General features: G+C 37.0%; 2 protein-coding genes across 12 annotated transcripts in view; one reads left to right on the top strand and one right to left on the bottom strand.

The window, feature by feature from the left end:
* Positions 1 to 335: 335 nt before the first annotated feature.
* CTR9 (CTR9 homolog, Paf1/RNA polymerase II complex component) lies at positions 336 to 22313 on the bottom strand. Its single transcript, XM_040559317.1, is given in 26 exon segments — positions 336 to 1435; positions 1685 to 1797; positions 2122 to 2218; positions 2487 to 2644; positions 3043 to 3189; positions 3632 to 3767; positions 4904 to 4975; positions 6828 to 6973; positions 7160 to 7276; positions 9222 to 9370; positions 9621 to 9708; positions 9885 to 10070; positions 10311 to 10399; positions 11437 to 11619; positions 11719 to 11851; positions 11949 to 12038; positions 12807 to 12971; positions 12973 to 13044; positions 13160 to 13267; positions 13716 to 13823; positions 16419 to 16567; positions 17875 to 17964; positions 18834 to 18951; positions 19431 to 19670; positions 20179 to 20277; positions 22142 to 22313. Coding segments are annotated over 26 exon segments (3507 nt in total). The 5' UTR covers positions 22187 to 22313; the 3' UTR covers positions 336 to 1026.
* Position 22314: 1 nt separating this feature from the next.
* IRAG1 (inositol 1,4,5-triphosphate receptor associated 1) overlaps positions 22315 to 23216 on the top strand; it is a 108897-nt gene continuing 107995 nt past the window's right edge. For 6 of the 11 annotated variants that reach the window (XM_040559308.1, XM_040559307.1, XM_040559311.1 and 3 more), the window contains exon 1: positions 22457 to 22597. The gene's annotated coding sequence lies outside the window, so the exon portion shown is untranslated. The other 5 variants (XM_040559303.1, XM_040559302.1, XM_040559313.1 and 2 more) reach the window with 5 other exon arrangements.

Here is a 23216-nt window from a genome sequence, read left to right as displayed (position 1 = left end):
TCTTTTAAAAACAATAGCAATACACGATCTTCTCTTAGTGAATGTCTAACTTGATGACCAACGAATGAAGGTAGAACTCCCCACCCACACCAGACTGGTGCAGAAGACTTTTCAAAACTTCAGGAAAAGACAACTCTAAAGAGAAATCAGATTCACTTCAGTCTACAATACAATAATGAACACAGAGCATAAAATACGTTCACTCCAACAGCCATACATTTAAGCTAAAACCCAGTTAAAGACTACTTCCTCAAAACACGTTGCTTTGTCAAATTTAACATTTTCAGGTTTTCTGCTATACCATTTAAGGCTTTAAATAAATCACTCGAAGCAAATGAGCAGGAACATTTTATTGTGACACCGACATCTTCATCTATGTCAGGTAATATGGAAATACCTCAAAGTTTATTTTTTTGACCTGCCAATTTAAATACTCTATCTACATCTGTATCATTACTTTATAAAACTCCTTTAATATTTGCTTCTTTTTCACCTGATTTACCACAGAAACAAAAGCAAAAAAAAAATATCAAACTCTTTGAAATATAAGGAGTTACATCATGGCAAATATGTTCTCAAATATGTTTTTTAAGAGAAAACATGAAAAACCTCCCTACTGACCTGTAATCAGAATGAGAAAGAGATAAATATCCAAAGCTCTTTGTTTCATTTGTTAGGATTTTTAAGAGTCATCTATGCATGTATAAACACAGAGCACACGATTTCAGCTACACTGGAACAACCTAAACTGAGATTTAACTTTCCATAGTTTTTACATGCATTCCATCCTTGGTGTGCTGATTTTAGTACAGGGCTTCTGTTCCTCATCCACAGCAGTTTGAATTTAATACACCATAATCCAACTTAGAGAAACATCCATTAGCTGCTAATAGAAAGAATCACAGGAAGGTTCCACAACAGTTTAAAACATTTTTTGCCCATCAGTTTTCAAATAAAAAATTGGATTTTCACTAGAACGGAAATATATTTACATGAGCATTTTAAAAAGATGTCTGTAATTTAGATCTAATCACTGTCATCTGAACCACCTTCAGACCCCTCATTGTTAGATCCTTCTGGTTCAGATTCGTTACCAGATCCTCTGCCAGAACCCTCATTGTCAGATCCTCTCTCAGAATCTCTGTCTGAGTCAGCACTGCGAGAAGCTGGGCGAGATTCATTTCCTGAACCACCAGAACGACTCCTTCCCGACTGCACAGACTCATTGTCAGACTGCTCTGAATCTGACCGTCTCCTTTTTCTGGCTGATCTATCACTGTCAGAATCTTCCTCAGATGCATGGACACTGGATCTCCTCGGACTACCTGCCTCGCTACCGGACTTGTTTCTGTTATCAGAATCACTATCAGAAACAATGCGTTTACTGTGCTGCTGTTCCTCATCATCTGAATCACTGTTGCTATTCCTGGCATGTCTGTAGGGGGAAAAAAACAGTATTAAAAGATGCAATGCTTATCTTAAAAAATAAATTAAGATGCTAGGATTTGAGTAATGTTAGCATTATCTAAATGAGAAAGGGAATGGAATCATTTGTAATGGAAAGTGATGTTATAAGTACAACGAAAGGCTTCTGATTATCTTCTCATTATCTTATTAATACTGTCATTTCTCTTGAAGCATACACTAAAACTCCAGTGCTTGAGAAGATAATAAAGCTTCTTACCCATCATCAGCAATTTTAAGTTTATCTTCATCAGAAGAATCATCACTAGATGAAATTATGGCTTTTGATTTGATCTTTCCTTTCATTGAAGGAGGCAAACGTTCTGGTTTGGGCTGCACGGGCAAAAACAAAGGGTTGCTTGTTCACATGTCCGGTTAAATCAGAGTGGCATAAACACTCAAAAAATAAGACGTGCTTCTAACGTTCTAAAATAGTTTGATCAAAATTTTCCGTTTGCTATCAGATATTGTAGAAGGTTTATGAAATATTCTTTTCAACCCTGAAGCAGCTATAGCAATAGGGAAAGGAGGACAAAAGGTAGTTTGCTACAACAAGTTTTGTTGTAATTTTCAGCATTAATAAGTCTCTGTCAAATAGAGTAGTGCTGGAGTCCAAGTGCATATTTAGGAAAAAAAGCCATTCAGCATTTAACTTACAGCCTTCTTTTTCTCTGCTTTGGGTGGACGTCGTTTTTTAGGTCTAGGACCATTTTCATGTTCTTCATCATCACTTCCCTCATCTGCTTTCTGGGGTCTTAAACAGAATCATATTTATGTGATGTAAAGTATATCACTGCAAAAAAACTTTACACATACAAAACTTCCAGTCTCAAAATTCAGCTGATCAAATGTTATTCATTCTTCTCTTGCATAAGTACTCTTTAATTTTTGTTTAAGAATACATAAGACTTAATCCTGCTAACCGCTTAACAAACATTCATTTATGTTACGAAGCACTGCATAACAATATATTTAGAGCTGTACTATTTCTCATGAGAGTCTAACATTGAAGTACAAGTTACCTCCTCCTCTTTTTCTTCTTTCTCTCTCCCTCTTCTTCTTCCCCATCTTGTTCACTACCACTGCCCTTCCTCTTCTTTTTCTTTCTAGACATTGGCAAATCTTCATCACTGTCATCGTTGACAAACTCATCAAATTCCCCCGCTCCTTTTTTGGAACGCTGTAATAAATAAAAGCCCCACAATATAGCTTGCTATTCATCTTCCAGTTAAAAGCTACCAGACAACAACTCAAAATAGAACCTCTCCGAACACATTTTTGAAGACATAACACAGACCTCATGTCAACTTTCTCTGGACTGGTATCAATGAGAAAGTGATTCCAAATTTACACATCATAATCTTCTGTTATTTTTAAAATTGAACAGAACAGATTTTAGTAATGCTGCCTAGTTCACAACTTAAATGTTAATTTCCAATTTTTACATCAGAGCATTAAATCTGTGCTGTTTCACACAGCAGAGCTTAGGCAGCTTGAAATTAAAACCCCATGCTATACCGAGAGAATGTTTACAAAAGAAAAAAAATAGAGGTTAAAAAAAATAAAAATCTGTTCTACCCTGCCTCCACCACCACCACGTTTTTTCTCCTTTGATCCTTCTACTTCACCAGTGAACATCAGAATATTCTTGGTCTTCTCCACGTATTGAGCTCTTTGTTCCAGAAGTTTCTTCTGTTCTTCTTTCTCTCTTAGGCGCTTCTCTTCCTGAAACAGAGAAGAAACTAACCATTACTATTACAGTTGTATTATTATATTCAGAGGTGTTTTTGTTGACAAGCAACTAGAATATTGACTTCTACAAATTCCACGTCATAAAGGTTTTCTACAAGGCCTGTACTGAAGTAGGCAAAATTCCAAAGTAACTTTTGTACCAAGTGCTCCCTCATTGGTCCCATTAGTACTAAAATTTGATAACCTTAAAAGGTTTGCCAACACTTGGACTTCATTATAAAAATAAAAATCTATTTTTAAGTCAATGGGAAAGAATGAGTATCACCTGTTAGCTGTAACATCTTCTGCTAACATTTACTATACCTAAGAAAAATATCAACTGGATATTTCATCAGTAACACCAGGCACCATCACAGAGCAGTAGGAACACTAACACTTTTTTTTTTTAATTCAGTAAAATGTAACTGAAGAAAACCTGTTCTTTAAGTAGTTTTTGGCGAAGCAGTTCCTTTTCTTGCTCTTGCTTTGCACGCAGCTCCCTCTCTTCTTCATCCTGCTTGCGTGCTCGAGCCACGTGATACTGGGCTTGACTCAGTAAATCAGAGCATTGCCTGTAACACGCAAAGGTTTCAAGTAAAGGAAGGTGGCAGACACATACTAAAAGGAGTAACAGTTTCATAAAGGGTATACATCACAACATTATTTGTGACAAAATAAGCTACCTGAAATACTGCAATAGAAGACCAGTAGAGATTTTTGAGTAAACTAACACATTTAATATTAATATAATTTATCTTTAAGATGCAATACACAACTTGGGAACTTACTGGTTTACACTTAAAATTTAGCCAATTCAAATACATAAAAATCACAAAGAAATCATTTCAACCCATCTGAACAGCTTCAGAACTATGGTTAATAAAAAGAAGTTATTTAATCTGAACTTATTAGCAAACCTAATCAGAAAGGTAGTCACAAACTTTACCTAAAAAAATCCCCACAACTGTATAAGAGTTAAGGTTGCATTAAGTGTTCCAGTCTCGTAAAACATTAATGAAAGGTGCTTTCAGTACTATTCCTTAGCTATGTTACAATGACAAATTCTTTTACTATTAAGAGATAGAAATTTTCTTCTCCATACAAAATGCTTTAATAATATCTATTTAAGATGTATAATGCATGATTGCCAATAGAAGTTATTTGTATGTCTATGTAAAAATAGGGCAAACTGCATGAAAAACATAGGAAACAGGCTTAAAAGAAAACTGATTTGAACAGGCTTGTGTATGAACACATCACCCTGAACAAAATTTAAAGACTAGACATTGCAAAATATAAGTATTTCATGTTTTAATAAATGATCCACTCTAGTCACCAAAAGTTATCTTAAATTTCCAAGAAATCAAACCTGTTAAATTATCATTAAAGCCAAAACAGGGAGAGCTAGAGATCTTTAAATAAATTTTCCACTCTCCCCTTGATGGAAAATCTGCTATTAAAATAGCTGAAGTTTTGCAGCCTCTCGTTGATAGAGGAGAGCACAAGTTTAGAGTTTTAGACTGCACAAAAACATTAGAAAGCAAAGACAGGAAGAAAAAAAAAACAGTAACAGCAAGTAACCCTGTAGTTAGATTTCTACCGTTCTATGAAATAGCTAAAATTTTGGAAAAGTTTTATTCTGGAAAGGAAAAAAATAGAAAAAAAGATAACATTCATCCCAGTTCCTGAATGATTTTTTTTTTTTTACCTGGCTTCTGTAGCAGCAAGTGCCAAGTCAAATCTCATCTTATCACCCACTTTACTCAAGTAACTGAAGTACCTAGATGATAAAGACAAGCAAAAAATAGTATTAGTTATATGTTTAGTGCAATTTTGCCTTAAAACATTTGCTCCTGAATTACAATCCTGTAAGATGCAACAGAAGACAAAACCCTCAACTTTTTACTTTTAATACAACAAGTACATTCAGAGATCTCAAATGCAAGACATACTAATTTATTTTGTCTCAAATCTGTCCAAAACAGCCTCCCTGAATCTAGTTCACAGGCCCTAGTGAATATAATGTACCCTCAAATAGACAGGTAAGCTATGATGATCACTGCTTTGAAAAGAGTTTGTAACCATTTAAAGGAAAAAGAGAAGGACAGTCCAACTTTTTTGAGGTTGCCAGTTTCCTTTCATGTTTATAATGAAGTGTTTTCATGCTAGATTGAACTCTAAAGGCTTGAGCCTATGAAGTAATTCCCCCCTCAAGTTTAAGCTTACGGAAAGTGTTCTCCAAAAGTTAAATATATCAGACATTTGATTTTTTTTTTTTAGTAATTTGAATACCAAATAAAGACATGAACTCACAAGTTTCCAACTGAATTTAAGATAGAATTTGTTTCTGAATGTACACTGTTTGCATTATGTAAAGCACTAGAATTTCTAAATCCTTGATTATATGAAAAGTTTTCTGTAGCTGATAAAATAATTGGAATACCTTTGTGCCAAAGATCTGTTTTGGTCAATACTATAGCAAATTATAGTTACAAAGGAAAATGAAGAACTAATCTCAGGCCGCAGTTCCTGCCACTATAAACATCCGAAAGCCACTATCTATCCTGGACATAAAAACAGAGCTAGGAATGTGTAGAGCAAGTACCAACTGCATCAATGATAATGTAGGAGCAGAATAAGAGGTTGAAAGCTGTACTGGTTTTGGCTGGGATACAGTTAATTTTCATCTTAGTAGCTTGTATGGTCCTAAATTTGGGATTTGTGACCAGCACAGGATTGATAACATACTAATGTTTTAGCTGTTGCTTAACAGTGCTTACATTGTCTCGTGTTTTTTGCACTGCCCTGCTAGCAAGGAGATTGGTGGTGCACAAGAAGTTGGGAGGGGAACACAGCCAGGAGAGCTGGTCATAAGGGATATGATGTCATACTTAGCAATAGAAGTCGGGGGAAGAGAAGGAAGAAGGGGCTGGGGAAGAGGCTGTTCAGAGTTCTGGCATTTGTCTTCATAACTGTTGTTGTGAAGCAGCTCTGCTTTCCTGGAAATAGCTAAACATCTGCCTGCCAATGGGAAATTGTGAATGAATTCCTTATTCGGTTAATCATGTTGTTTTCTCCCCATAGAGCTTTTTTTTTTTTTTTTTTTTAAGCCAAAGACTATAGATTTCAAACAAGTTTCAGAACCAGCTTCTGTTCTTAATTTATTAATGTGCTTAGGCTTTACTTGCCACCGAGAAGACACGGTTATCAAGGACTACTACTCATTAACTAGGCTCATATAATATAAAAAGATTTCATTTTGAGATCTAGTTTTAAACTTCACAGGTTATTTTGAAAGAAGTCCTCCAAAAATGTATTAAATTTGCAGAACAATTTTCAATGCATTTTCAACTAAGTTCTTCTAAGAAAAAGTGCCTCAACCATAATACAAAACTCCTTGGGAAATATGTATTGGCCACCTGGCCAAATAAAAATAGTTCTGGAGCCAAGTCTGAACACACAGTTTTTGTGAGGCAAAATCATTTTTCTGCTAGAAACTCTAGAATTCAATACAGTGTTTCACTGGAGATGATTGCTCTTCCAATCATAATTTCAGATCTACACTGCACTTTTACTGTAAGGAAACTGAAATATATTATAATGATTAGTAAAAAAAAAAAAATCAGCTTTACCTGTGGGCTAGCTCCAGTTCTTTCACAGCATTAAGCACCTCTTTTAGATTGCTTTTTTCATCTTTCAGGACAGAGGTAGCTAGTCTTTGTAGCACTAAAGCCACATTAAACATAAGGACTGTATCACTTGGTGCAACATGTCTGGCCTGTAAATGAAAAGCGTGTTTTTAAGATACTTTACAACATGATACAGAGGTATACAAGTAAGGTACACAGAGGTATACAGAAAATAAGCACCACTATTTCAATTCAAGATACTGAATTTAAAGAGACCTAAATATGCAGCAATTTACGCTAATTTTATTGTGATCTATGATATTCTATATTCATACCTTCAATAAAGTTTGTTTACATTCCTGCAATTTCCCACATTTGAAGAGTGCCCGGGCCAAATATAACAATACTTCAGTGTTTTGATGCTTATAGAACTTCCTGAGGCAGTTCTCATACTGAAATTGAAAAATAAAATTAAGAGGTGACAATGGTTAGTTATTATGGTTAGCTAACTACATCAAATGTTTCCCTTCCTAGAAAGTATTACTGCTAATGTGCTTTTTTTTTTTTTTCCAAAAAAAGCAGCATATCTGAAAACTGGCAGCAGTCCTGAAGGCTCTGTAGGTCCTGAAGTATAATAAAATGCTTTGCAAATACCATCTACTGCAACAAAAACCAGCAAGACTCATTTTTAAGAGCACTCTCAGTTATTTTATGTGGTATGAAAGAAATCTGCTTTCTTGGTTCATAGCTAAAAATATACTTAATGTAGTAACTCCATATATCTGATGCAATTAGTTACAAAAAATTCCCCACCTTTAAGATAACTCAATATCAAATTAGTCCTGTCCACCTAGCTGAATAACTTGGCATATCTAATTATTTCTTTTACACTGTATTTTCTTTCACACTACAGCTGCTCTAAAGTGTAAAAGACGACTTGTCACTATGTTTTATGGGCCTTCAATTAAAGGTTCCAACAGTTAAGAAACCTCATCCTTTTCAGTAAAAAGTGCCTTTTTGCCATACTCTTTTCTCAAGCCATCTTTAAGTGATTCTAAATCTCCAAAATATTAAAAAATACAAAACAACCTTTACTTCCAGGTCAATACAGAAATCACCCTGTAATGCCCGAAATCACTACAGAGGGGTTGTGAGCATTGTGAGCATCCAATTTTCACTCACACTTAGAGTCAAAGATTTTGCATTTAGCATTAAGTCTGCCCCAGATTTGTATACTTTATGGTAGAGAACTCACTAGAATACTTCTTGTGGCTGCAGCAAGCTACGCTATTAAAATTCAGTTTATCTCCCTTTGAGTGCAATATCATGTATATCAAACTTGGACTTGTACCAACTGCATAGGAGAAACCAGGGAACAATAAAACACCTCAGTGAACAAACATGTTTCTTCTAACAGCCTCACACAAATATATTGGCAAATAAGTATAATATTTTTCTGACAAATCAAAAGGTGAAAGTTCACTGCATTGCTAAAATCAGATTTCTCATTAGGCTTTTTTCAGTAAAGACAGACAAGGTCTTAAAGAAGACAGACTTGACTCAAATAACAGAATGCATTACATCACATTAACAAAGACTTTTACCAGTAGTTCACTGGAGGAGAGTAACTACTGAGCTCTTGATCAGGTATAAAAGGTCCAGGATCTTATATTCCTTATAACCATCACAAAAACCTTGAGGATAGTTCTGAATTAAGTATTTTTGAGCCTCGATGTGGAATAAATCCTCACTAAACAAGTTTTTACTGAGCTTCTATCCTGTCTGTCCAACATACAATTTTTTAAGCTTGCTTGTATGTTTTTTAATCAACTAACTTAGAACAGATTGATACTTGGAAGTTAGTTTGCTTGAGCAGGTTGAACTAGATGACCCCAAGAGATTTCTTCTAACATGATTTACCCTGTGATTTTAATTGTGGCAAAAGAAATCATGCCAGTCAGCTCTTCAGACAGCTCTGATCATTCTTGCAAATGATTGCATAAATAATAAGAATAGGAAGTGCTGGTATTAAAAAAAAAAACAAAACATCAAATTGCATTTACTAATTTCAGTAACAACTGAAAGTAAGTCACATACAGTAACTACACTGACTGAAACCTCTGACTAAAAACGAATTTCATGACCAAAATTTTAACTCAATCACATTTTAACTCTGCTACATGGAAAAAGGGTACAAGTGGGGAAACACTTTGTTAACCTTATCTACATTTGGCAGTTTGTTTTTAAGTCTAGAATGGACAGCTAATATTATGCTAGAAATAGACCTATAAATAGTTAAAATATTATTCAGAAAACTAGCAGCTCCCGGGGACAGCTAAGAAACATCAAGAAGTCATCTAACCCAACATATTATGTAGTTCAATTGAGAGATGTTACCATCTGCACAGCACTGATGTACTGTTTTTGTTCTACATAGATATGTGCCAAATTCAGCCACACATCACTGATATCTGCTGTTGCCTCTCTCACTTGTGCAAAAACATCACGAGCTTCACGGAAATATCCTTTATGCGCCAAGACAGCTCCTAAGGGGAAAGTAATATGTACAGTGTAAGCTTCCAGGTTCACGTACTATGTACTCCTGCCAAAGAAAACAAAATATTGCCTAAATCAAGCTCCCCGTTAAAAACTGACATAGCTGCCATATGAAAGCTATTCTTTCATGCGCTCTATTAAATAGTGTGCAGGCCCTGCAAAGACAATTCTATATCAAAGCATGAAACATAAGAATATCATCATCACCTCTGATGTAAGGAAAACTAGTCTAACATTCACCTATGCCATTAGCAGCATACAAATTCTTTGGATCATTTCTGAGTACTTGCTTGTAGATTGCTAATGCACGGTCTTGATGACGCTTCTCCTGTGGAAAGAAGTATCCCAGTTGATCACTCATTTCTACAACAAGGTATCTAAGAATCTACCCAGTATTTTTATGGGCTGTAATATGCCAAATAGGCAACGAGAAGAGCTGTTAGCTACTCGGAATGCTAACAAAAATAAGTAAAACCATACACAGGGCAGACAGATGCTCATTACCTTTTCTCTGTCCCTTGTGGGTTGATGTAGAGTCTGCAACCAGACATTGCCAAGAGCCAGCATGGAATAAGTATCATTTTGTGTGGAAGGCTGCTTCAATATTCTTTCAAATTTCTTCTGTCCTGGACCCCACTCTTGTTTGGCCAAATGAAGATTACCAATCAGAGACCAAGCATCTGGATGGTCCTGAATTAAAAACTCACTGTCAATTGCAAAGGCAGCATTTTCCCCTGCAAGGTTACTTTTCCAAGTATAAAATAAATTAAATTCCATATTAAATAAATAAATGAGCAGACTATAGCAGTTCTCTCTCCTTCCCCTAGTTTATGTGAACAGACAAAATAGAATTGCAGCACAAGAACAAAATTGAAAGAAAAACCTGGTATTTCAAGTGTTTTAACTTCAAACACTTAAAGGGTTACACACCTGATTTATTTGAAGCGCCTCTTTAAACCAATCAGAAGCCTCATAAAAGTTTCCTTTATCCCTAGCCATAGCTCCCAAGCGTAAGTAGCCTAAAAATAAAGAGAAATAAAACAAACAAGCCCAGAATCAGGAAACAGGTTAAATTCATCTCAAACAAGCAAAATACTGGCAATACATGAATTTCAAAAGCAATCTTTTCTTGACCTGCTAAGGACAGCAAGCATAAAGACACCTTTCATATTCTACTCAGGATGAGATGCACTCTGTAAAGAGGAACTTCTATCCACAGCAATGATAAAGAAATTGCAGATTTCTAACACTTCAATGTCATTTAAATGTTTTAAATTGTTTTCACAAGTTAAAGACAATTCAGAAACCTCAGATAAAGCAGGCTACATCAGTTACACAATTTCTCTCCCCCCACATTAAACAGCTCTCCCACTTCTGCAAGCTTTGGGAAGCGCAGGGGGTGATGATAGACCACCAAAAAAAAAAAACCAACAGATTATTCTGAAGCATATTGCATGCTGCAGCTTGCTAGGCAAGGGCTACCTCCTCTCCTTTACAGGAAATATCACAGATCAGATACTTGGGGGCAAGAGGAAAGGTAGAGCGAAGAGCAAAAACAGGATGTGCCATAGCAGCTGCACCAATGCCCTCAACAGCTACTCTTCCCTGGAAGACGACCAAGGTCCATGACAGAGACACTTTGGTAGAATCACTATTTCCACTGAGCTAAGTAGTAGGTGTGGTTGCAGAGGCTGGGCACATCAAGTGGATGGCCTTGATTGTACCTGAGTGCTGAGGTGCTAAGGCTTTTGGGTATGGGTGGAAGGGGAGCAGCAAGGGAGCAAAAAGCATCCAAGTCTAGACAAGCTAGTTTGCTAGACTTTTGGAATACAGTAATGATCTACCAATAATCAGAAGCCTCAAGCCTGGAGACGGGACTATAAAGATGGTTCAGTCCTTAAAAACAGTAGGTATAACAGCAAGTAGGTAAGCAGGCCCCAAAACTACTATGAAAATAACTAAAGATAGATACAGGGAGACAAGAAAACACTGTGGATGGAAAAATCTCTGGTATTTTAAGGAGGACTGTGGAACTGAAATATCAAACATTTCTTACAATCAACATAATTAGGATGTTCTCTTAAAATGTTTTTATACAGCTTTTCCGCTTCGTGAAATTCACACATCGCCTCATATAGTCTGGCAAGGTTATAGGACGTTGTTACAGAGATAGCATTGTAATAATGCTCGTCATGTTCAGCTTCTGCTTTTGCACGATCCAACGATGCCAAAAATATTTCTAAAGTATAAAAAGAAAAAAAGAATAAAGCACTCCAGTATATTCTTAGAGGAAAAGTTCAGGTGATCATAAAATTCAGTTCAAACTTTGAATTATTACATACCTTTGCTTCTCCTAGGTTTCCCAGCCTGAAGTGCAGAGCACCCACATTATTCAAAATCTCTGGTGGGACATCAGCCTGCACTTTCTCTTGCAGAATGCGTGTGGCTGTACCATAAGCTGACAGTGCACCCTTTACAAAGAGAGAGTGGATGACAAACAGGAGAATGAGCTTCATGTGCTCCTATAACAAGCATTGACACAAACAGGGTGAATTACGTGTGTAATACCTGTATATCAGTCTGTTCTAGAATTTGGGCTAGCTCAATCCATGCCTCTACATCATCAGGATATTGTTCTGTGACTTTCTTTAGATGTCCCTGAGAAACAGCAGAAAACAATTAAACTTCTTTGTGAATATAGAAATTGTTGTAACAAACCTCAAAGAAAGAGCAAAGGCATTGACCTTAATACTAGAAACCATACTGAACCACACTGGAAAATAAAACATTCTAAACATCTGCACAACTGACTAAAGCTTGGAAATTCAAAAGAAAAAATTCACATTACTTTCCTTCCTTATTTCTCTTTTTTTTTTTTTTAAATAAGCTGTTCTAGAGAAACAGAAGCACAAACTATTACACATATGAACACAAGAAGCTATACTATGATGGCTAATATTAGGTGCATTTATTTACCCAGCATTAGATTAAAAAAGTCTTTCATTAAAGAAAAAACAAAAAAGCAAAGTAACACCATCCTTTCAGATAAGCTAAGACCAGTGCTTTCAGGAAATCACTAGCTATTATTACACCTTCAGGAAATCACTACTTAATTTGACATTTTCAGATAATATTAACAGACTGGAAGAATTTTGCCTTTTAACAGCATCTAACACAAATGTGAGGCCAGAGCTCCCCTAAACTTCTGGAGTTGTTTTATCCAATGCCCAGTAGGAATCCTAGTTCTATGCAAAAGCTGTGGTTCACCACAGTTAAGAGGGTCTCTCATGACAGCCAATATTAAATACTCCACATTTACAGTCAAGAAACCCTGAGCATCTAAAGGTACAGACTCCGATTTCAAGTCTGATTTTCAAGTTCTACTCTTGCATGTAAAAGTATGATGCAGGCAGAGGCAGAACTCACCTTTGCAATATCCCGTTTCTCCTGGTCTTCTGAGGCCGCATAAAGAGATCCAAGGATTTTCATAGTCTCATAATTGTTAGGATAGGCTTTCAAAACTTTTTCAAAGCATTGTGACGCATTCTCCTTATCCCCTCTATAAATGTACATTTGACCCAATCCAAAAAAACGGAAGTACAAAAGAAGATGAGGCAAACTGAGTGGCCTGATAGTAATACTGGAAAGCTTGATCATAATCTTCCTAAATAAAAATTAAAGAAAGAGCAGGTAGGGTTTTCACAGGTAAGCTTTGTATGAACTTTTATAGCCAGAATATTAGGTGTAATCTCAAAGGGAGTTTTTAAAAGCTGTCCTACCTGTACATGAAAAGACCTAGCCAGCTGGTAACAACTCTCCGCCTGCATTGCTTCAACTTCGGTATTATGGAAAGCATGAAGGGCCAAATGTTGTACTTTACCGTAATCCTAAAATAAATTTGAAAGCCTTCACTTTATTTGTTGTCAAGTGATGTATTATTTAAACAAGGATAGGTGGTAAATACAGGAAAGCTTTAGACACAGCACTGACTAAATAACGATAGTTTTAGTGGTTTCTTTTCTTTTCTGTATTCCATATCTACAGCATATCTTAAAGCCCAGAAGAGGGAAGAAAAACAACAAAGAGACGAAGAAATCCCTTTAGGACACAAAAGTGAGCTTGATTTAAGAAATAAGTGCACTTTTCTTGGCTTTCCTAAGAAAATAATATTTAAAAAATCTAAGTCAAAAACTTTACACTTACCTATCTATACTAACAGTTCCATATTATGCACCACTTAACCTGATGAAGTGAGATTAAAACTAACATTGGAAACCTTGCTGTTCAGAGGTTATCAAGTATTCGACTGTAAAATTCCACAGACTTTCTACTTACCTTCTTGAAGAAGAAGTGATTAGCCAAGTGGTTCAGCACCATTGGATTACTGGGATCAATTGTGTAAGCCCTAGAGAGAAGTTGGACACCATTCTTGATGGAATCAGCCTAAAAGAAATATTCACAAGTATCATCAGCATCTCAATAGCTGTATCTTACTAAGATTTTAAAAATTATCCTTCAGTGCACACTGCTTCAGGAACCGTAACATAGCCCTTGTTAGCCTCGCAGAAGAAAGTAAATTCAGCTGCCAGGTTTCCTCCCTGAAGCACAAAGACCAGAAAATGAAGCCACCACATAGGGTGTGGAAGAGAAGGGAAGAAAACAACAACAAAAAAACACAACACAAAACCCATTAATACAATAAAAGAACAGAACAGGAATTTCTAGAAAAAATAAAATACCCAGCCTTTGTGTCTTTTGGCATTTCACTCTCACACCTCTGATAGCCTTCCTTCTACTGTTCAACATCCCTAACTCCTGTTTGTTTTAGGTTTCAACATTTTACATGTGAACAGAAGTGAAAACGTTTTCATGTTCAAATTCTAAACAAGAAACTCCGATGCTGAATTAAGAAGTACTGTAAATTAAGTTCCAATGAAAAACGGCAGAGGTTACCTGCAGGCATTACTACAAAAAACATACCCTTTTATAGAGAAGTCTTACTGTTTAAAGAAAGCTTTCTATGGCTACTAATTTCACTTAAAAGTTCAAGTCCATAACGGGTCAATAGTTGCTACTTATTTGGGACAGCAAAGAGATTTATATCACAAGCACATCAGCTTAAATTTGCATGCGTTTCTGAAAAGAAATATAAAAATAAAAGATATCAAAACAGAGATACCAAAAATGGCATCTAGTAATCATGTAAAAATCTGTGCTTAGCTTTCTGCTGATAATAATAGCAAAGTAATCTTATTGAACATATTATGTTTTACAAAGTTGAGACATACGGTAAAGTCCAATGAGCAGCAGCTCAAACACAATTTCATTTTAAAATGGCAGTATCTTTCCAATACTATCACAACAATATATCCTGGTTAAGAAATACTGAGTTATTCTTGCCTAACTTTCAAAGGTAAAAGAGGTTTTATAATCACAGTATTTATGTCTGACTTTTCCAGTAATTTGTGTTTCCTGTCCAATTTCAACTACATCTAGTAGATGGGCAGAGGTCTCAAATCTCCTACACACTTGAATGAAATAAAACCAGAGAGGACAAACCTCAGTAATAATACAGGGTAACCTCAACCCTCATTTGACATCGTAAGATCTTTAAGGAGGGGGGGAAACACTGCAAATACCTACACATGGAAAAGACATCAATTAGCAGTTGCATCTTAGAGAGAATTTTTTCCCTACAGAAAGCTTTCTTCCTCCCCCATGTCAACTCTTTGATGTTATACTAATTTTGCAGTGCAGTTACGGAGACAGTTTGAAATAAAATACACACAATACATTCCTCACAACCGAACCTGAGTGGGTCAGCTTTTAATTACAGCTATTCAAAGTTCAATGGGACTTTAATCAAATGAGTTAAAAGACCTCGGGGGGGGGGGAAGCAGGTTTCATTAGTTGCTTACCCATGGAATTATTTATTATGATCTGATTTTAGAACATTTTTGGTTGTCTCTGTGGTTTTATTGAAAAAAACTCTCATGGCTACATTTACCAAATTATTTATGGAGGTCTAAAATATTTTTCTCTATGACTTACTAAACCAAGTCATTTTCAGATATTCTGTACTAAAAGAAGGTCTTTCTAGATAGTTATGTATTCTACAGAAAGCAATACTGGAAGAACATTAAAATTTAGCAACATGCAATTAAGCAAAAAAATTTTTTTTGTTTTGTTTTTTTAAATCTTAGCGGTCCTATCCTCCCCAATAACTTTCTTAACATGGAATGACCATCCATGTGATCTGACTGACCATCAGATATTCCGAATTCAATTAAGCTATATTTTTTCTAGTGATACAACATCTAGAGAGGTAGGATCACCAATTTACCATTATTTCAGACTGGTTAAAATTAGTTGTCTATTCTTTAGTTTACTATGCAGCACACATGCCAAGGTAGTTTCAATATAACTTGAACACTTGTTTGAACATTCATATTCCATAAAGCCCTAAAGGCCCAAGACTAACCTCCTGAGACTACGTCTTTTACCTTCTTGCTAGCATAATGCTCTTCCAAAAAAATTCCTGATACTCTGGAATACAGCTGCCATTGCAAATGAGGTCTCCAAGTATTTGGTTACTTTCCGATCATCCTAAGTACAAACTCGTTTAGTTAACCTTCATGGAGTTGCAAATGACTAAGTAAGGCTGGTATTAAACACATCTGTAACTGTTGCTCATTAATGAGAGATTTTTAAAACTTTTTTTTTTTTTTTACTAGACGCACATTCACACATGTCACCAAGGATTTTTATTACTTTAATTAAAATAGAACTAGTTTTCTGTACTTACCATCTCTATTAGCAACAGAGTTGAAGGTTTTTAACCACAGAATAAAGTTATACAGCATGTGCTGCTTATACCTTAAGCACAAATCATTCATTGTTCAATAGTAACACTAGCTAAAATGACTGAACCACAAATTTTATTACACATTTTTAAAAAAGGAGCACCTCTCAAAGGATAAAAAGTTTGCTGTTTTAGGTAAGTCAGGTAAGTATGGTTTCTTGTTAAGTTGGACCCACCTCTTTGTTATTGAGTTCCAGAACAGCCAGTCCAACCAAAGCCCCTACGCATTTTGAATTGAGCTCCAGAGCTCTGCTGAATGCCAAGCGAGCTTTTTCCAACTTGTTCAGTTTTACGAAGCAATGGCCCATACCTAATCGAACCTCAGCTAGAAAACAAGATGACACCATTCAGAATCTGAACATTTCAACAAGAACTTGATTTATTTTACACATTCTGGACATTAATACTTCTTTAAAACCTATAAAGCCTTTTAATGATTTGTTGTTTTTAAGGGTAGCCTCCCACGCTTGGTAGCAAAATTAATTTTAATAGGTTAGTAAGACGTTATTTCCTCATACGCTCCAGAAGACCAGTCTGCATCTCCAGAAGATTCAGATAGGAAGCAAATAGAACATTACTTTTATGGAAACATAATAGAAATAACAAAGACATGAAAAAAAATTGTCAGATGAAAAGGCTGGAAATTTCTTGGGCAGGTCAAGTACAGCTGAGACCAGCAGGCCTCCAGAAAACACAGATGAATAGACAAGTTCGCTAGGTGTTTTGCCTCCATCAACTGATTCAACTGCTAACAAAACGCTGTACGTCACCCTCTAATTTCCACGATCTGTACAGATGAACTAATACAGAAAACTTCACATCATATTGCTCTTTCAAGATGCTTGCAGACTAGGAACACAGAGACATTTATACACAGTACCTGAGTGTATGTGAGCAGGGCATGAGCAAAAGATGTCTATTTAAAAGTACAGCTTGCATTTCTAAATCCATTTTGGGAGCAATGGTTCTTATGCTAAGCCAGACTACAGAATACACATCAATTCTGTAATAAGTTATTTTTCAGATATGTTATCAAAAAGCATATCACATCCCTCAAGAGACTTTAGAATATATATGATACCAATGCAAATATCCTGATACTTCTAAATCAAATGCATAGCTTTTACAGCTGTTATACACAAGTCTCCTGGATTTCTGCATTAAGAAAACCATACAACACAAGGAGAGCTCTTAGCGTGCACTACAGCTAGAATTTTAGATTTCAAGTCAATTCATTATTAATGCCAACATACTAATGTAATTTTCTTAACTTTTATTCCAAGAGATTGTAAATAAATTATTATAGTCTTGAACGGCATCTTCCTCCCCACTCCATACAATTTTAACTTCTCTTACATGCAACTTCTCATTTTGCAATAGCTAATTAGAAGGTAATAATCAGAAAAAACAGAAAAGCATTTTCCTCAGCATGATTGCTTTCTCTAACAATTAAGGAGCACTGCAAGTCAACAAACTCTAAACTCTTTGATAATGAGGGTGTGTGTTTTTCTTTTTAGTGGAGTTTATTTTTTGATTTTTGGACAGCTACAGAACACACAAACAAAAAATTAGATACTTCAGTTAGGAAGATCTGAGTTAGACCTTTCCACTACGAAATAGCTTTTGTCTTACCTGGGCAACCTGGATTGGTACGCAGTGCTTTCTTGTAGTAGGCAAGGGCTCCTCTATAATCTTTCTTGTTGAAAGAAATGCATGCTTTACCTGTTATAACACAACAGTTGCAAATAAATCAAAAATATACACAAAGCAGTTAAAAAACAGCTCAATTCTTATTTGGTGAAGTTGTACCAATTTTCAAATGTTAGAATTAAACACTAATAAACACAATTAAAACACTAACAGGAAATTCAGACAACTACAACTGTTTTATTATCTTAGATAATGTCAAGCATATTGAACAAGCAAAGGAATACATTAAGTTTACATTTTCCTGGTTTTCTGCATAAACTTAGTTCTTTCCTGATCCAGAAGAAAGATGCTCGCTAAGACTAGATTCATTAGTGAACAGAGAAGAATCAGTTTTACAGCTGATCCCTTGGTACTCATGGTATCCTCATCTTAGAAGTATAAAGCTTCACTGATGTCATCAAGAAAATTTAAGTAGCTGGACTGGATGTAGGCAAACAGGTTTTAATGCTGTACCACATGATTACAAGTGAAATTTCCAAATTCCAAAAGCTTCGTTCGGGGGAGAAGTATTTACAGTGTCAGCAGGATAAAAAGCACGCTGCACGCTCGCACTGTGCTCTGAGGGCAAGTTTCACATTGTAGAACTTAAGGCTTTAATTGCTACATGAACACGGCTAAAAAACAAACCCTAACCAAACCAAACAAAAACCCCAAAACAAAGATAAAAGGTGTCAGGATGCTGGCAAACATTGTACTTTTTCCTAGCTTTTCCATCTGCATATGCTTCCCATATTTTAAGTAATCTCCATCACACATTTCTGGTCAAGAGCACATACTTCATACCCTTCTTTATCTCTCTACTTACATACATACCCCCTTCTTAAGCATAACTCATTCCAAAACTCAACTGAAGAGACCAAGTCAAATACTCAAACTCATACCGAGAAGGGCAGGAATATTATTTGGAGACTGGTTAAGCACAAAATGGAATTGTGCATCAGCTTGGTCCATCTTATCACCTTCAAGCAGACAAAAACAGGCTCTTCCCAACAAGTGATTCTAGATAAAGAAAACAGAATGGCCACTACATTTATTCTCATAAAATAGGAAGATTGTGCTATGGAAAAGATTATGCAATAGGACTCTTTCTATGATTAATTGATTTCTCTTGCATCAGAATGAGAGAAAAAAAAAAAAGGTCTTTATCGCCTACTGAAGTTCACACATGATCAGACAAAAGAGTAACAACCAGCCTCCAAACCCCCAAAGGTTGAGTTATATAGTTCTATCAGGTGTCCCAAGCAACAAATAATTATTCCTGGTAGCATCAAAGACACTTCAGATACTTACAAGTTTTATGTACACATACTACGCATCTATAAACAAAAGTCCGAGCATTTTCTACCTTCTCTTTACGGAATTAATACTTGCTTTCTTTAGAAGCGGTTTTTTGAATTCACAGAAAACACTAAAAAATTCAGGTAAAAAGAATGATTAAAACAATTACAAACGTGGATTTTTACACAGGTTGTTTTTACCTGATCATACATGATGATTTTGTCAGCCATCGTATATAATAAGGTAGCTTGTGTAATGAGCTCCTTCTTGTTATCTTTGTTCTTCTCCTTTCGAGCTTGCTGTACATAGTATGCTGCCAGAGTATCCAGACATGTCATCTGATCTTTTTCATGGTCTCTGTAGTCCAAGTTTCCATCTATTCGTGCCGCTTCCAACAGCTTCACAAAGTCTTCTGTTTTCCCTTGTTTGTAGTATTCCAGCTATAACATACACAGTTTTAACAGATGGATCCATAAGGCACATAAGTATAGGGATAATCGAAGACATTCTGATATCACCAGTTTTTTTGCTATCATCATCTCAACTTAGTTTTACATTAAAACACAGATGAACTCTTGCAACTATTTATTATAAAGAATCAACTGTTTTTCCTCTGAACGTCTTATCTTTTTTGCACATTTCACCATACTTCAACAGTATGAAGTCCCCCCATCTTTTTATGAAGTACATAATCAAAGAAGCAAAATGGTAAAACTAAGGATTAAGAAAAAAAATTAAAAAGCAGGCCTCCAGCAGCATTGTTTCATTAAAAAAATAAGCTTAAAATGTTAACATGCATATGACAAATCAAAAATATCTGGTCTAGAATCGGTTATCAAATAACCAAATTAAGTTCCAGTTCTGAATTCAGTTATCCCTGGTCATAAAAGTACAGAAGCGGAAATTTTTCTTGGATAATCTGAATAAACAGTTTGCGTATATACTAACCGCTAAGGCGATCCATATGTGTAGTTGCGTGTGTTCCTGTTTCAGTATACTTATAACTTCATCACCCTCAGGTAATTGATCAAAGTCAAGCTCGATAACCTAGAATGAAACAGAAATTTTCTTTTCATAAAGTATTAACAATGTTATTTATTATTGAGCTCAAAGCAAACTGGATGTTTCAGCCTTTAAGACATAAATAATTCTTTCCATTTAAACAGAACTGTGGACAAAGAAGTGACGGCTTATTTTATTCTGCAAAATACAGAAGTGATAGCCTCTCACAAATATCTGAGAAAAGATAGCCCAATTGTCGAGATACTAGTCAGGGAAAATAGAGTTGATACTTCAACTTCTTTCATCACAGCCTTCAGGCTCAGAATGTTCACAGTTCAGCTAATAATCAGATAACCAAGTTGCCTTGAAACATCCCTTCAAGAACTGCTCCATTTTAAAAACTTACAGGTAATACAAATCCTGCAGATAATACAAAGATCTAAGATACAGTTAAAACTTTCCAAGTAGTCAGTTATCAATACCCAAAACGTACCTAAGAACCCTGCAATTTTCGTAAAAACATCCTTATGCCTCAAAAAATCAAGAGATTTATTGAAGTGGCAAACATGACAGATAACAGACTAAATTTCTGATCATTAATAACCATAGTCACTCATAAGCAAATGAAGTCAACAACTTTTCACCATGACATTGTTATTTTCCAAGTACTATTTTGCCAAGTTGATCTACTCTTCTGATAGGGAAACGAGGAAAAAGGAACAAATATTCTCAAGGAGGGATGCTCAGGAATGCAATTTGACTGACTGTTAGTTCACCTGCTACTCAATCACACTACCACCTTTGATATTAGCCATCTATGTTACTATTCAGTTTTAGAATAAGGAAACAGTGCAATTGTTGCACCCAGGTTTGTCCCATGATACCAACGCAGGTTCTATTACTCCTACAATGGGGTTAGAGCCATCCAGTTTATCAGGACTTACTGTTTTGATTACCCAAAATCAGAGTGCCAGCAAAAAGTTTTTTCTACAACTACTGTTATTTTTAGTTTGAATGTTTTTTAATTTGGGCAATACTAACAACAAACTAAGATCATTATTAATGAAAAATAGGTATTACCTACACAGTAAATAAATATGGAAGTAAAAAAATTGTGATAAGTTATATTTCATAGCAGCCATTAGTGATTAATCCAAAACTTAGGACTCAAGTAGTTCTAAGCATAAGTTGAAGAACACTACCAAGATCAATTATTCATGTTGACACCTATTTCTGTCACAGAACAGTGTTCCTCCCCCCACCCCCATATAACCTACAGAGAATACACCACAGAAATACCTTTGTGAGACTTAAGGACACATTAGCAATTGTCTGGAAACTTGTTAAAGAAAGGACAAGAAGTTAATGTATATGTTCACAAAAAGAGTTCTTCAATCCATAAACAACATGTTTCAACACCTTATTCAGGTAAACTATTGAGTTGATGTCTGCTGCGAGGTGCTTCAACTTCAAACTTTCCACTACCCTGTGAATTTCCAACTACTTCTATCAAATCTGCCTAACCTCAGCTTGTGCCAGATTACCTTAAGTTCAGTTAAACAAATCCGTGAATCCACCCCGAAATAACATCGCAGAGCAGACCAAGCGCCCCACTTGCGTCTTTGTGAAAACCCCCTCAATGGAAAAATCGGTGCAGTCAGGAACACCGGTGTCTGACCAGGAGGAGACTCGAGGCGGGCAAGGCACGAGCTGAGCGGCAGGTAGCGCTCCCAGCGGGGACCCGGCTCCTCCGCGCCCAGCTGCTCGGCACACCGGCTGCGCGGGGCCGGGGCCGCCCTCCCTCACGGAGGAGCCCGCGGGCAGCCCCCGACCCCGCGGACAGGCGACAACCACCTGCACCCCGCAGCCCCTTCCCGTCCCATCCCCAGGCCACACCACCCCGACTCGCCTCATCGGTGTCCCGCAGGGGAATCTCGATAGAGCCCCGCGACATTGTGCCGGTGACGAGGCCGCCACCACCCAGCAGCCAGCCGCAAGCGCGCAACGGCCGCGGCGCGCGCACTTCCTCTCACTGCGCCGACTGACCCGGACGTGCTCGGGCAGAGGGGCGGGGAGAGACGGCCCGGCTCCGCCCCCGAGACGCAGCGAGCCAATCGCCGCGAAGAACCGGCCGCGAGGGCCGCCTCGCGCCCGCGCGACGGGAGGCGGGAAGGCTCCGGAGTGCCGGTGCGCGCGCGGCCGCGTTGCTGAGGTAACGGCGGCCTCGCGGGCGCCCCTCAGCGAGCGGCGGGGCCCGGGCCCCCTGCTCGCGGCGCCTCCCGCCGCTCTCCGATGGGCACCGACCCCTTACGTGGGAGCGGCCCCTTCAGGACGCCGTGAGGGCGCAATGGGGGCTTGCGGGCAGGTGTATGTGTGTCTCGTGCAGACCTACACAAGTATACACACAGGGTCACACTGTGTATTTATTCACACACACTGATAAATTCAACAGGTGGCGCCTGGGTGCTCTCTGCTTGTGAGATCATGAGTCCCTCAGGCAACGTCCCGTGGCTTTTTTAAAACGCTAAAGACTTCCAACTGAACGTATTAAAAAGTGTGGATTTTTCCTATGTTGGTGGAAAAACAATCACTTTATAAATCCAGATAAGTGTTATCTGACTAGCTCAGGTAGCGTAGCATCGTTAATACATATTTGCAATTTTCTAGGTACAACTTAGCCAAGTATTAATTTTCAAATTATCTAAGTGTTTTTAATTACAGATACTGAACCTAAAACATTTTTGAACCTGGCTACTGATCCATGAGCTTGTTTTGTGTGGCAGGCCCATTCAGCTGTGTGGAGGTGCATGAGTAAAGAAGAAATTACAGAATTGGGTTCTTAAACTTCCAATTAGCACAGCACATGTATTGATGAGTTTACGTAAAACATGGGATGTATAGCAACATTGAACAAATCTTAAGTATTTCTGAAGCTGTACCAAGGAAAAAAAGACTAGTAAGACTAAAAGCTCCTATTGCATTTC

This window comes from Cygnus olor, chromosome 5 (assembly GCF_009769625.2).
Source record: "Cygnus olor isolate bCygOlo1 chromosome 5, bCygOlo1.pri.v2, whole genome shotgun sequence".
Classification (NCBI taxonomy): Eukaryota; Metazoa; Chordata; class Aves; order Anseriformes; family Anatidae; genus Cygnus; species Cygnus olor.
Note: the sequence above shows the minus strand (reverse complement) of the source record. Positions and strands in the feature narration are given on the sequence as shown.